This window comes from Rhinatrema bivittatum, chromosome 2 (assembly GCF_901001135.1).
Source record: "Rhinatrema bivittatum chromosome 2, aRhiBiv1.1, whole genome shotgun sequence".
Lineage (NCBI taxonomy): Eukaryota > Metazoa > Chordata > Amphibia > Gymnophiona > Rhinatrematidae > Rhinatrema > Rhinatrema bivittatum.
The window spans coordinates 49,108,090-49,122,633 of NC_042616.1; the positions used below are offsets into that span (position 1 = coordinate 49,108,090).

At 45.8% G+C, this 14,544-nt stretch overlaps 1 protein-coding gene across 2 annotated transcripts in view; it reads right to left on the minus strand.

Annotated features, from left to right (window-relative positions):
- Positions 1-2,104: 2,104 nt before the first annotated feature.
- The window catches only part of GBE1 (1,4-alpha-glucan branching enzyme 1), a 153,406-nt gene continuing 140,966 nt past the window's right edge, over positions 2,105-14,544 (minus strand). For both annotated transcript variants that reach the window (XM_029588010.1, XM_029588011.1), the window contains one exon: positions 2,105-4,289. In XM_029588010.1, coding sequence (XP_029443870.1) covers positions 4,233-4,289 — 57 coding nt within the window. In that variant the 3' untranslated portion in view covers positions 2,105-4,232. The remainder of the gene's footprint in view (positions 4,290-14,544) is intronic.

The window sequence follows — 14,544 nt, forward strand, 5'->3', positions numbered from 1 at the left end:
TTTCCAATACCCCTACTACCCTTCCTCCTTTTCCCCTCTCCTCTCTGACCTCTAACACCCACCTAGCTACTCAAATATTTTTTTGTTTTTTTTTTTACCTTACTGCTCCTTTGGAGCAAAAGTAACTTTGGCGTGCCGGCCTGCTGCTGTCCCAATCGGGCCCCATCCCAACCTCGCTCCCCTTTTCATTGGCCTGGCACTTCTGCATATACCAGGGGTTACGTGCATGGCCGGGCTGCTTCTAAAATGCACTCTGTGTATGCATGGCCCGGCCACAAGCATAATCCCTGGATTTTACATGCACTATGCTTTGAAAATTCGGGCGTTAATCACTAAGCCTAATAGTTTTGATGCAAATCCAACACTGCTCTCTGCTTTCATGGCAAAGGTTAAGGGAAATTGGATTCAAACAACATCCAAGGGCCCTGACTTTTAGTCTGATAAATCTGAAACAGTGCAGCAGATACTGGCATAAGCTTGCTGGGCAGACTTGGTGGATCATTCGGTCCTTTTCTGCTGTCATTATGTTACTGTGTTTATGTATTCCCTTGCATCATATTCTAATGTTCAGTTGCTATGTTCTTAACCAACCTTGGGTCCGATCTACCATTCCCAACCCAATTACTTATTACCCTGTATACCTATGCAATAATGTAAAGCAACACCCTTTTTCCACCATCTTAGATCTCATCAGCCATTTCATGCTTTAAGGTGATGTGTCCTTAGGCCCTCCATTTTGAGAGCCATCTCACACTGGGTGTCTGTAGCAATACTAATATTTTTCATTATAGCAAACAGCAAGCACTGCAATATTCAGTGACTAAGGGGAAGATCCAAAATAACCTTATTTCTTTGATTTCAACACAATTTCACTAACATAAGACTTTAGCAGCTTATAGTAAACAACTGACTTACTAAGCTTTGTAAAATATTTGTTTCACAGTATCATTCTCCGTATAGCTGATCTACAAACAGGAGACCTCAAGACCTACAAAATATGGGTCTTTCTACTCTAATTCCACAGAAGCCAGGGGCCAAAGCTTGCTGGTGCTCTTTTTGACCTTGGGCAAGTCATTTCACCTTTCATTCCCTCAGGTACAAACTTAGGGGTCTATTTACTAAGCTGTGGGATTTTTTTTCCAGAAGGCATCTCTTAAAGCTGCTGGACAAAACACTCAAGGCGCAAAATTGAACTCAACCATGGGTAGCTAGTGTACCAATTGGGCATGACAAATGGAACCTTTAAAAAGCAACCAAAAATCCTACCCAAGGACACAAAGGGGAGAAATAGACCATGTGGCCTCACAATGAATGATTCCTGCCTGTGCTAGAAGAAAATCCCCAGGAAAATAGCAGGAAAGTGAAGATCCATGACTGGTGACCTCCACAAAAAAGAAGGCATTGAGCAGTGAATGATTTCAGGCTGTAAAACAGAACAGAGTTGAAATAATTATTATCTGCAGATAATATGTATCTATTTTTACCTGATCCTGAAGAGTTCTTACTTGAAACAGTGAGGTGGACACTAAGGGCCGGATTTTAAAAGGGTTACGCGCATAAGGTACGCGCGTAACCCTTCTAAAACAGCCCTGCGTGCGCCGAGCCTATTTTGCATAGGCTCGGGATGCGCGTAAGTCCCGGGGCTTGCAAAAAGGGACAGTTGGGGGCATGGCCAGGGGGCGTGGTGTCGGCTGGGGGTGTGGCCGAGTGCCCCGACACAGCGGCCTGTGTTGGGGCCTGCTGCGCCAGCGCACGTAAGTTACTACTGCCCGGAGGAAAGTTCCCTCCGAGGCCGCTCCGATTTCGGAGCGGCTTCGGAGGGAACGGGCAGTGCGCGCAGGGTTTGGCGCGCGCAAGTTGCACAAATGTGTACCCCCTTGTGCACAGTTGCACAAATGTGCACCCCCTTGCGCGCGCCGACCTCAGATTTTATAAGATACGCGCAGCTACGCATGTATCTTATAAAATCCAGCGTACTTTTGTTCGTGCCTGGTGCGCGAACAAAAGTACGCGCGCGCTCTTTTTTAAAATGTACCCATAAGGGTCTGATTCATGCCCCCTCAGATAAAATTTGGGTGTTAAAAAAAAAACAAAAACAAAACTATACATGATACTTTCTAGTTTATTTGGTGGTTTTTCAAACAAACATTTTTACATGACTTTTATGGAGCCCCATATATGTCATAGAACACAAAATACACAGAAAAGCCAAACACATACAGGAAATCAAGACACTGCATTGTTGAAGAATGCAGAGGGACATTAAAAAATATAAACAGTTTCTCCATTATCTTTAAGGTTAGAAAGACTTTTCCCCAATTACATTTTATCATACTGTATAATTTATTCCATAGTCTTTGCAATATTTCAGTTATATTACTATAAATTATCAAAATCAAATGCAAAAATGTATTTGTTCATTATTTCACACATAGGGTACATTTTTAACCAGTCCTAGAGTACTTTTAAGATAGCCCATCTAAGACATAGTAGCCAACTACCTTAGGCTCAATTTCAGTGACAATTTAGTTGGCTGCAGCTGAAAATCCTTAAATCTAGCCAGCTAAAATGTAGCTGGCTAGATTTAGGTCAACCTTTTGTTCACTCAGGGTTTGCTGGCTAATGCAGAAAATCAGCATTAGCTGGCTAAATTCTAATAAAGCTGCCAAAATCTAGCCACCCAGTGAATCTAGATGACCAGATTAAGATTTAGCTGGGGGCAGAGGTGGTGTCATTTTGAGTCTAAAAGAGCTAATCGCCTAACTTAGTAGCGGCTAGGCGTCTCTGAAAACTGGGCTCACAGTTAATACATTTCTCACAAGGACAACTGCTCTGATGGACAACAAATCAGAATTGCTTTTTTTTTTTTATATTGGTTCTTTCCTTCTGTATTTTTTTTATGGCATTTATTAAAGACTCAGTTGCACAATAATAGCTGTCTCTATAATCAAAGTAAGAGAGTAACCAGAGTCAACATAGCATGCACATTAGTTGTGCTTGCCAGTTGCTTTTCAAAATTTAATATGCATAAGCCTCTTTTTGTCAGGACTAAAACCAAGGCAATTAATTTCTGCAATTCATTAATAATGTTATTATACTACAAGAAAGTACAAAAACTTCAGGATGCTTTCTGGAATCCATTTCAATCAAATCCATTTCAGTCCAGAAATAGTGCAAAAGTGAAGTTTTTGGCATTTATGAATACGGTGATCAAAAATAATTTTCATTTTCACAGTAACAAATTCTAATTTCAAATATTAAATTTAAGACTGTAATACTGATACAGTTTTAAGCTCAAAGGCCATTTCTGGCACCCAATAACATGCTTTTCCATTTGTGCTTCATGTAATCTTTTATGGTGCTGCTGGGAGACAAGTACAGCTTCAGTGATATGACACTTTTTATTACCTTGTCCCTGATAAAGTTTTGCCGTTCAAACTTCAGTACTTGTCAGCAAACCAGCTTTTGTTGCTGATTGGATATTAATTGACAAATAACATTTTTAACAGGAAGCTCACTGCAGAGGGCGACGTGACTTGCTGAGTTATTCCACTGTTGGAGTTTGATGTCATCTGCATGATATTACAGTAAGATGAAGATGGTTGCAGTGTTGACTTTTTGAGTCTTGCGTCAAATACAGTGAAGACTTGTCATTATCCAGGCTTTCCTTTGTACCAGATGGATGACTGATGTAATACAGGGGCACCAAACTGCAATACTCAAAATCCACAAACCAATCTGGTTTTCAGGCTATCCTTAATGAATATGCATGAAGTACCATTGTATATAATTGAGTGCTTGCAAATCTCTCTCATACATTTTCATTAGGGATAGACTGAAAACCAGACCAGTCTGCAGCTTTGGAGCATTGCAGTTTAAAAGCCTTGTTCCAAAACAACATTAAATGGTATGTTGTACTGAGTTCTAAGTTTCCATAGATCACTAAACAGGACTGAATGCAGAGAAAGAATAGTGCAGTAGAGCAAAGAAATTGATACTATCAGTGCATCAGCTATTCTGAAGTATTTAAAAATATTCTGCATCCTCTAATATTGAGGCATTTTTTCCCTCATTTTTTGACTTTGTGAAAATCTTCCATTTTTACACCACTTCAGCCACATAAGAGTGCAATATCCTGTTCAATTATTCAAGCTACAATTTTACACTTTATATTTCCTTATCTTACAAGTTTCCTTTCTACAATGAGTCTGGTTTATTCAAAATTGCAAGTTTCAGTTTGGTATATCCATATTTTGAAGCACAACAGCCACTCTGCTTGGAATGTACACCTGACAAGAGAAAAAGATAAGAATTCATGTTCAGAATGAACTATAAAGTACAGAAGTTTTTGAATGCTATTACAACAAATACAATATTCAGATCATGGATGGTGCGGGAGGAGACAGTAGAAGGCAAAATTTTAAAAGCCACATGTGTGCCAAAGCCGGGAGATAGGCAAGCATCTTGGGCTGACATGTGATGCATGGATTTTAAGAAGAGCCCGAGTACGCACAATATCTCCTGGTACGTGCACAAATAGGAAAGGCAAAAAAAAGGTCCATGGCTGGGCGGGACATGGGCATGTAACATGAAATGTGCATGTATTTAAACTCACAAGTGTGTGCTGGGGTCTCCTACCATGCAATGCAACTTCTGCTATGGATGGCACATAAAGCAAATGTTGCTTACCTGTAACAGGTGTTCTCACAAGACAGCAGGATGTTAGTCCTCACATATGGGTGACATCACAGGATGGAGCCCAATCACGGAACACTTTTGTCAAAGTTTCTAGAACTTTGACTGGCACCTCCCGGGCATGCCCAACATGGCACTAAACCTACAGCCAGGAGGGGTCCCCCTTCAGTCTTGTTTAAAGCTACAGGAAGTGCCGAAAAATAAAATAAGAAATCGGAACGAACTCAACACCGCGGGGCGGCGGGCGGATTTTGTGAGGACTAAAATCCTGCTGTCCTGTGAGAACACCTGTTACAGGTAAGCAACATTTGCTTTCTCACAGGACAGTAGTCCTCACATATGGGTGAGTACCGAGCTGAGGATGTCCGAGAAATGCACCAAATGTACCCGGATATGCAATAGGCACTAGTACTGGGGTGAAATTTGTTAGAGGGCATCCTGAACCCTAATGGGCAGGCGGAAAGGTGTTGGTACGACAAGTTGTAAATAGGTTGCGCAAGACAGACTGGCCGAAGATGGAATCTTGTCTTCCAGCCTTGTCTAAACAATATTGGGCTGTAAAGGTATGGAGAGAACTCCAGGTAGCAGCCCTACAAATATCAGGAAGCGGCACCGAGCGTAGGTGTGCTACTGAAGTTGCCATGGCCCTGACAGAGTGTGCTTTAACACGGTCTTGAAGTGGAATGCCTGCTTGCTGATAGCAAAATGATATGCAGTCCGCTAACCAGGAGGAGAGAATCTGCTTACCCACAGGCTGCTCCAATTTGATGGAATGGAAAGAGACAAACAATTGAGTGCTTTTCCTGTGGGCTGTATGGTCTAGATAGAACGCTAGAGCACGTTTACAGCCAAGGGTATGCAGAGCCTGTTCTCCTGGGTTGGAGTGGGGCCTGGGAAAGAAGGTAGGTAGTATAATGGATTGATTAATGTGAAACTCCGATACTACCTTAGGTAGGAACTTAGGGTGAGTGCGGAGTACTGCCCGGTCCTGCAGAAGTTTAGTGTAAGGCGGATAGGTAACTAGGGCCTGTAACTCACTAACTCTGCGAGCAGATGTTATTGCCAAAAGAAAAATCACTTTCCATGCGAGATAGCAAAGATCACAGGATTGGAGAGGCTCGAATGGTGGTTTCATGAGCCAACCCAAAACCAGGTTGAGGTCCCAAGAAGGGGCCGGAGGACGCAGTGGAGGCTTGAGGTGAAGCAAGCCCTTCAGAAAACGAGTTACGAGGGGTTGTACTGAAATAGGAACGTCCCAGATACCTTTATGGAAGGCAGCTACTGCACTGACATGTATTCTGATGGAGGACGTTTTTAGACCAGATTCTGACAAGTGCCAGAGATAGTCTAGAAACTTCGTGGTGGAATAGGTAAAGGGGTCAAGGGATTGAGAAGAACACCATGATTTAAACCTGTTCCATTGGTATAGGTAAGACTTTCTCGTGGAAGACTTCCATGAAGCAATCAGGACACGGGAAACTGGCCCCGAAAGGTTAAGTGGCTGAAGAATTAAACCGTTCAACATCTAGGCCATCAGGGACAAAGCTTGAAAATTGGGGTGGCATAGGTACCCGTCATTTTGAGTGATCAGAAGCGGGTCCTTTCCCAAGGGAATGTGCCTGCGAATGGAGAGATCCTGAAGTATTGGAAACCACACTTGGCCTGGCCAATGAGGTGCTATCAGGATCATGTGGCTGTGAGTGCTGGCTACGAGTGAGAGAGCAAAAGTTCTCTACTTTGCGATTTTGAGGTGAGGCAAAGAGGTCTATGTGGGGATAACCCCAACGTTGGAATATTGAGTCCACCACTGTGGGGTCGAGGAACCACTCATACGGTTGAAAGGCGTGACTCAGCTTGTCCGCTAACACATTGTCCACTCCCAGCAAGTAGGTGGCCTTGAGGTACATCGAGTGGGAGAGGGCCTCCGCCCATATCTGTGCCGCTTCCCAACAAAGTAGGAAGGAGCTCGTCCCTCCTTGTTTGTTGATGTACCACATGGCCACCTGATTGTTCGTCTTTATCAACATCACTTGGTTGGACAGGCAATCTCGAAACACCCTGAGAGCATATCTGATTGCTCGTAGCTCCAGGAAATTGATTTGGTGTTTGGCTTCCTCTGGAGACCAAGTTCCTTGGGTTTGCAAATTGGCGACATGTGCTCCCCAGCCGAGGTCGGAAGCATTGGTGGTGAGAATTATTTGAGGGTCTGGAGCTTGGAAGGGCAGACCTTGGAGGAGACTGAGTTGATTTTGCCACCATGCTAGAGATTGGCGAAGTGGGTCGGTGATGTGGACAGTGGCCGAAAGAGGTTGGACAGACTGAGTCCATTGTGACCTTAGGGTCCACTGCATGACTCATGGCCAAGCAGCCGTTGGGGTAACCTGTACTGAGGATGCCATATGTCCCAGCAGGATGAGGAAGTGGCGTGCAGTCGTGCAGTGCTGAGACTGTAGCTAGTGTGCGAGAGAAATGAGAGTGAGCGCTCGCTGTCGAAGTAGAAAAGCTTTTGCCTGCAATGTGTCCAAGTCTGCCCTTGGGATGGAGAGAAAGTTCAGATGATAACCTTGAGTGATTATGGCCAGGACCCACTGGTCTGAGGTGATTGAGTGCCAACTGTTGTTGAAATGGCACAATCGACCTCCCACTGAGGCAGTGGAAGCTGGCTGCTGCTCGCTATGCAGGAGTTAAAAGCCGAAAGCAGGGCCCAGCTGAGGAGCTGCTTGAGGCTTTTGTTTCCGTGGCTGACGAGACTGGGCCTTTTGGAAAGGTCTCGTAGAATGAGTTCTAGACGGTGGTGGATAGGACTTCTTTGGATGGAAGAATGACTTTTTAGTGTCCTTCCTGAATGGCAGTTTGGAGGAATATTCAGAAGGCATCAGAGAGAGTTATCGAAGGGTCTCATGATGCTCCTTGAGTTTCGCCACCGTCCGTTGAATCTGCTCGCCAAACAGATTGTCTCCTACACAGGGCAGATCATAGACTCTGTCTTGTACTTCAGGGCGCAAGTCTGAAGACTTGAGCAAGGCCCATCTTCTTGCCGAAATAGCAGCTGCAGATACCCTGGAAGCGGTGTCAAAGATATCATAAGAGGATCTTATTTCATGCTTTCCTGCCTCAAAACCCTTGGGCACCAGGGTTTGAAGCTGTTCCTGGAATTGCTGGGGCAGGGATTCTGCAAAGTCCTATATCTGCTTAAATAAGACCCTGTTGTACTGGGTCATATAGAGCTGGTAAGAAGCGATCCGGGAGATGAGCATTGATCCCTGGAAGACACGGCGACCAATGGCATCTAAGAATTTCTGTTCCTTACCTGGGGGAAAGGAAGAGTGGGGTTTTGATCTCCTTGCCCTCTTTTGGGCAGATTCTACAACCACAGATTGGTGATCCAACTGAGGTTTCTGGAATCCTGGGGCTGACTGAACCAAATAAGTGGTATCAGCTTTTCTGCTGACTGGAGCAACAGAGCCAGGATGTTCCCAGTTCTTTTTGAGGAGATCCAAAAGAACCTGGTGAATAGGGATGGAGGTTATTTCCTTGGGAGCATCCAGGAATTGTAACAGCTCCATCATTTGATGCCTGTCATCTTGTTCAGTCTGTAATTGGAAGGGAACCAATTCAGACATTTCCTTCACAAAATTTATGAAGGACAGGTCCTCTGGAAGAGAACGCTTCCTGCTTTCAGTAGAAGGCGGCGGCGAAGGTAGGTCATCGGTGTCTGGTGCTGAATCATCAGTCCAGGTATCATAGGGATCAGCATCTGCCCCTCTAGGAATCTGAGAGGGACGGGACAGTGGAGTCCCTTAAGGCCCTGGTCTAGGCTCTGAAGGAATCGAGGGAAGAACTGGAAGCAACGAAGAAGGCCTCGAAGCCATCGGTGCAGGCATCAAGGGCATCGATGGATCGGTGGCACCGATGGACGCATCAGTAGAACTCCCGATGGAGGGATGCGGAACAGTGTTTATCCTTCCAATGACAGAGTAAGCGGGGAGGGCACCGGAGCCATCGGTGACCCAGGATCCATCGGTGGAAAAGCGGCGATAAGCGCTTCCATCTTTTGAGAGCAGTGGTGCCAATGCTGCTGGAATGGGATCGATGGTCGTTTCCGCAATCGGCATCGATTTCGGTGCCGGGGGAAGTTGGAGTCTGTGCATCACCTTTGAGATGGCCTCCTGGACCATCCGGTCCAATTCTTCATGGAGACCTTGAGCAAGGAGCCCCCGACTCCGGAAGGGGAGAAGGAAGCAGAGGCATAGCTGGAGGGACCACCGTTAAAGGCGGAGTCGCGGCTCCCGATACCCGTCCGGGTGAGGATTGCCTCGGTGACCCGGTCGCAGAAAGGGTCGGTGCCTTTTCTGGACGGGGTTTCTTCGACGGCAGCTCGGACGATGGCGAGGTCGATGATTTTCCTTCCTCGATGGTCCGAGACTTCTGGTTTCGATGGCGATGTTTCCCTCTACGATCCCCTCGGTCCTGAGGGTGAGTAGAGGTAGTCGAAGGCCGAGAAGTCGTCGATGCCGGGCGGTCACTGGCCGGTGGCCGATACTGGCGCGAAGTGGACGGTGCCGGTTCCGACGACGTCAAAGCAATAGACGGCGTTGGGGTTTGAGCACGGAAGAGAAATTCCATTTTCTCCATTCTGGCCTTGCGACCTTTTGGTGTCATTAAGGCACATTTGGTGCAGGTCAAGACATCATGCTCACACCTGAGACACATTACACAGACTTTATGAGGTCATGGTGCGAGTACAGTCCGGGCACCGACAGAACCCCGATGCCATGGCCTTTGAAAAAATTGAGCCGCGGTATGGTCGGCGGCCAGTAGGCCGCGAGGGCCAACCTAGACGGGAATCGACCGAAAACGGGTAAAAACTTACTGGAGTACCGCGGAGTGAAAAATTCGAAGGAGGGACCCCTGTGGGGTAAGAAAGTTATTAGTAATTCCATGAGGAAATTTCCTGTCAGGAATCTCTGTGGAGCTCCTTAACCCGCGTGGCTACTGCTGCGCAGAAAAAAGAAGACTGAAGGGGGACCCCTGCTGGCTGCAGGTTTAGTGCCATGCTGGGCATGCCCAGTAGGTGCCAAAGTTCTAGAAACTTTGACAAAAGTGTTCCGGGATTGGGCTCCATCCTGTGATGTCACCTATATGTGAGGACTATCATCCTGCTTGTCCTGTGAGAAGTAACGAAACAAAAATACGAGGCTAGTTAGCGGGCTTTTAAGGATTGGAGCTAAAAGGGAGGCAGATTAACTAGGGGGTTAGGAAGTCCTATCCTTTACTTGGGCGACCTGGGAATGAATTGGTGATACGCACGCTGACGCAATTACCGGTATCTAATAAAGTCCCACCACTTACACTGCAGTGCTAGCATTTGCACGCACATGTGTGAGTCCATATAAAATTGCGCCTACAGCCGATTTTATGTCATATGTGCATATTCATGCATATGTTATAAAATGGCCATGTCTATAGGCGACAGCCAGCATACGCGTGTACATGTTCGCCCGTGCGGCTGTTTGAAAGTTACCATCTAAATGAGCAAATTAGGAAATTTATTTTTACAAATTTTGTTCCCCGATTTCCAGAAGAGGGCAGTGTAGTGTTAGGTAGATCTTTATATAACAGTGCAACATTGTACAATAGTGGCTGAACCCTTCGATTTTTCATTTCCCCCCTGTTGAAAATCTAAAGATGACCCTGGAAGATATAACCTGTCAAGATCCCAAAATCATAGCTCCATACTGACTTGCCACAGTATCTGATAACTAATCTAATTTTCATTTTTTTAAAAATAGATAATTTATTTAGTGCTTTTTTATACCGACATTCATGATACAGATCATATCATATCGGTTTACATGGAACAAGGGGGAAATAACGTTAAACATGAACATAAAGATAATGAAAGTTACAATAAAACAGAGGTATTCGAACTGGGAAGAAGAGGAGCCAGTGGCAGAGGAAAAATGGAACTGAACAATATCAATACAACCATATTTAAAACTAACCATGTTTAAATACTACAGTTTGTAGCTGCGTACATTTAGACTATGCGTCAATGAGCCCCCTGGAAGAGGAAGAGCCACTGCAGCAGAATCTTCATGAAGAGCATGGGGCTCATGGGAGCACAGCAACCGGAAGAGTCGGGCTCCATGAGCCTGCCGGACAGGGGAGCTGTTGCCCAGTGCAGCAGAGTATGGCTCACGTGAGCACAGCGATAGAAAGCCAGCTCCTCGAGCCTACAGGAGCAGAAGCTGGTACCACTGACATTTGGCTCTTCAGAAAAGCCGGGCTCCATGAGCCCACATGAGCAGATGCAGCTGATTGACTTGCAGAAGAGGCAGCAAGCATAGGAAAAAGAGCAACTAGATCAGGAGCCCCTAGAAACCCTTCCTGAGAGGAGAGGAAAGATTGTGCCAGAAAGCCAAACTTCCCAGCTCTTTCAGAGTCTTCAGCCTCACACGTGCTGCAAAGACGGCTTGTTAAGGTCTGCTCCTGTCTTTGCTGGCTTTTCTGCCTTTGGAGGATCAGGCTTGGTTTAGATCTACCTGGACCTGGATCCATGGCAAAACAACTCCTTCCTTTGTCTTCTCATACTTTCTCCCTCCCTCCTCCTAACCCTCCCCAGTCCTTACTGCTCTCCCTCCTCCTATCAACCACGTCCCCTGGCCTCTCCCAGTGGTGTAGCCAGAAATTGTTTTGAGGGGCCCAAGGTTAACATGGATGCATAGTTGACATACAGGGCAGGCCCTACTAGTTGTACTCTTGATAAATAATGCGTTAGAATCCCATTGTCAGGTGCACACTAAGTAGTTTCATCATGAGTGAAACTTTTAAAATATTTTAATTTTATTATTTCAAGCACTCACCAGTATTAAAAATACCTTATTAATCTGTACTATATTTATTTAATCTGTACTATATTTATTGCAGTTTATAAATACACATCATGTAAAAAGAAAGCAAACAGCTGACAGAAACATCAGATCCAAATCACATAATAAAACAAAGATCAATGTATTTTTATGAATCCTCTTTCCAAAAATGCAGAAAATATTATAACTACAATAAAACAGCAATCATCATAAGAACTTAAGATTTGAACAGGTGAAGAACAGAACTAGGACATGTAAAAAAAAATAAAATTCAAATTCTGGGGCCACATTATTGATAGCAAAACAAACTCCCTCCAATGTCCTACTTTGTGAAGTACAACTAATCCCTACAGCTCCTAGAACCTTGCCATACCATAACAGCAGTAGCTCTCAGGACTCAAGCAGCAGCAACCTTATTTACAAAAAGACAGCAAAAGTAAGTATTACACCAAACCCTAGAACACTAATACACCACACCTAGTGGGCAAACAAAAAGCCAAATGGTTACAAATCCCTACAGAGAAACTAGATGCCAGCAAAAATACTGTATCTCTCTTACACCTGCACAACACAGCCAGACCCTTACCCAATACAGAATAAGGGACTACAAATTAGAAACAAACGTACAGACAAAACTGAAATGGAAAGCTTGGGGAACCAGCCTTAGCCTCTGTGAACACTGGAATACTGAAGAAATAGCAAAATACAATATATAAGAAATGCACATTCCCAAAGATGGCATATTTTACCTTTGGTGTCTGATTTGTTTTATTTTTCTAATCGATCAGTCTCTTTTTTCCCCTTATCTGTCTTTTGCTAATTCCTTTTTCAGGATCTTGCTATTGTTTCTTCTCTCTCGTCTTCTTTCCTTGCTCTTTCATACACAAACACAGACTCTCTTTCACATGAACTGTCTCATACTCATGCTTTCTCTCACACAGGCTTCCACTCATGTTCTCTCTCATATACACACAGGTTCCCACTCTCACAAATTCTCTCATTCAGGCTTCCACTCATATGCTCTCTCACATGTAGACTCCCACTCTCTCCCCACACATAAGCTGTCTCTCCCATGTCCCCTCACAGACACATACAAGCTCTCACTCTTACATTTCCACACACATAGGTTCTCACATGCTCTCTCTCACATGCAGGCTCACACACACACACAGGCTCTCACTCTCACAAGCAGGTTGCCACTTCCACACACACACAGAGGCTCCCATTCATGCTCTCTCACATGCAGTCTCCCACTTGCACACGCATCGCTTCCTCACACAAATACAGTTTCATTACCACATGCTTTCTTTCAAACATACATGCTCTGGCTCACTTACACAGGCTCTCTCCCACAAACACACCTCCAGGCAGCCTCCCCTTCACACCTCCAGGCAGCCTCCCCTTCACACCTCCATCGCACCTCCAAGCAGCCTCCCCTTCACACCTCCATCGCACCTCCAGGCAGCCTCCCCTTCACACCTCCATCGCACCTCCAGGCAGCCTCCCCTTCACACCTCCATCGCACCGCCAGGCAGCCTCCCCTTCACACCTCCATCGCACCTCCAGGCAGCCTCCCCTTCACACCTCCATCGCACCGCCAGGCAGCCTCCCCTTCACACCTCCATCGCACCTCCAGGCAGCCTCCCCTTCACACCTCCATCGCACCGCCAGGCAGCCTCCCCTTCACACCTCCATCGCACCGCCAGGCAGCCTCTCCTTCACACCTCTCCCCCTCCAGGCAGCCTCCCCTTCACACCTCCATTGCACCTCCAGGCAGCCTCTCCTTCACACCTCTCCCCCTCCAGGCAGCCTCCCCTTCACACCTCCATTGCACCTCCAGGCAGCCTCCCCTTCACACCTCTCCCCCTCATGCATTGTGAGATCAGCATAGAGCATACGCTAGCCACAAGAGTTTGGAATTCCATAGGGCCAGCACACAAGGAGGAGCAGGCAAACTGGCTCTCTCCTGGTGGAGTTCTCTTCTCGGCCGCTGGTGGGATGGGGTCCACTGGCAGCCTCTTGGGCCTCTTTTCTTTGACCGCTGGTGGGATGGAAGCCACAAGCAGCCTTGCGGGCCTTCTTCTCTCTTCGGTTGCCAGTGGGACAGGGCTTACCGGTGGCCTCCTGGGCTGCCGCCCCTCTGACTGCTTCTTCGCTGGTGTGCGCACCTGGCAGTGCCCAGCCTGTTCATGGGGGCCCTGTGACAGGGGCTCTCTTCTCCGGCTGCTGGTAAATCATAAGTGGGTGGGCCTGAGCTGAAAGTGGGTGGCCAGGACCCACCTAGGCCCATGCCACTGGTCTCTCCTACTTTCCCCCAAACCTTAATCATCCCAGATTTGACTCCTCGTCTCCTGCTATTGCTTCTTCTGCATTCTTTCCCTTCTCCCCCCAATCCAGGGTCCTCTGCCCCATCTTACATCCTTACCCTCCTCCATCCTGAACCCTTTCCCTCATTCACGCCATCCTTAATCCCCAAACAAAAGTGCAGAATTTTGCAGAATTTACACATTTTATGCACAGAATTGTAATTTTTTTTGCCACAGAATTCTCCCAGGAGTAAACCTGCTTGCACTGTAATAGATTTTAAACTATTTTCACTAGCGGGCTGGAGATTATTCACAATTGCTCACTAAAATCTTGAAGAAATCAAATGCTTGCAACTGGAACAGGAGCACAATTGTGTTGGGAATTCTGGTCTGCAATATCATTTTATATGGGTAGCTACAAGCGATGTGACAAAGTAAAGCAATCCTTGCATCTGTGATGAATCTTTTTTGTGCAAGCTACACACTGATATATAACCTTATGTTAAGTGCTATTTTAATAGATTTCCCCATTTCTTTTGGCTTATACAGTTTCATTTGTATTTCCTTGGTAAGTCTACAAGCTTTTATACTTCAAGAGAGCTAACTGCATTTGTAAGGACTGAAACTTGACTTGCCTGGCTGTAATTTGTCTTTACTGAAAGATTTTTTTT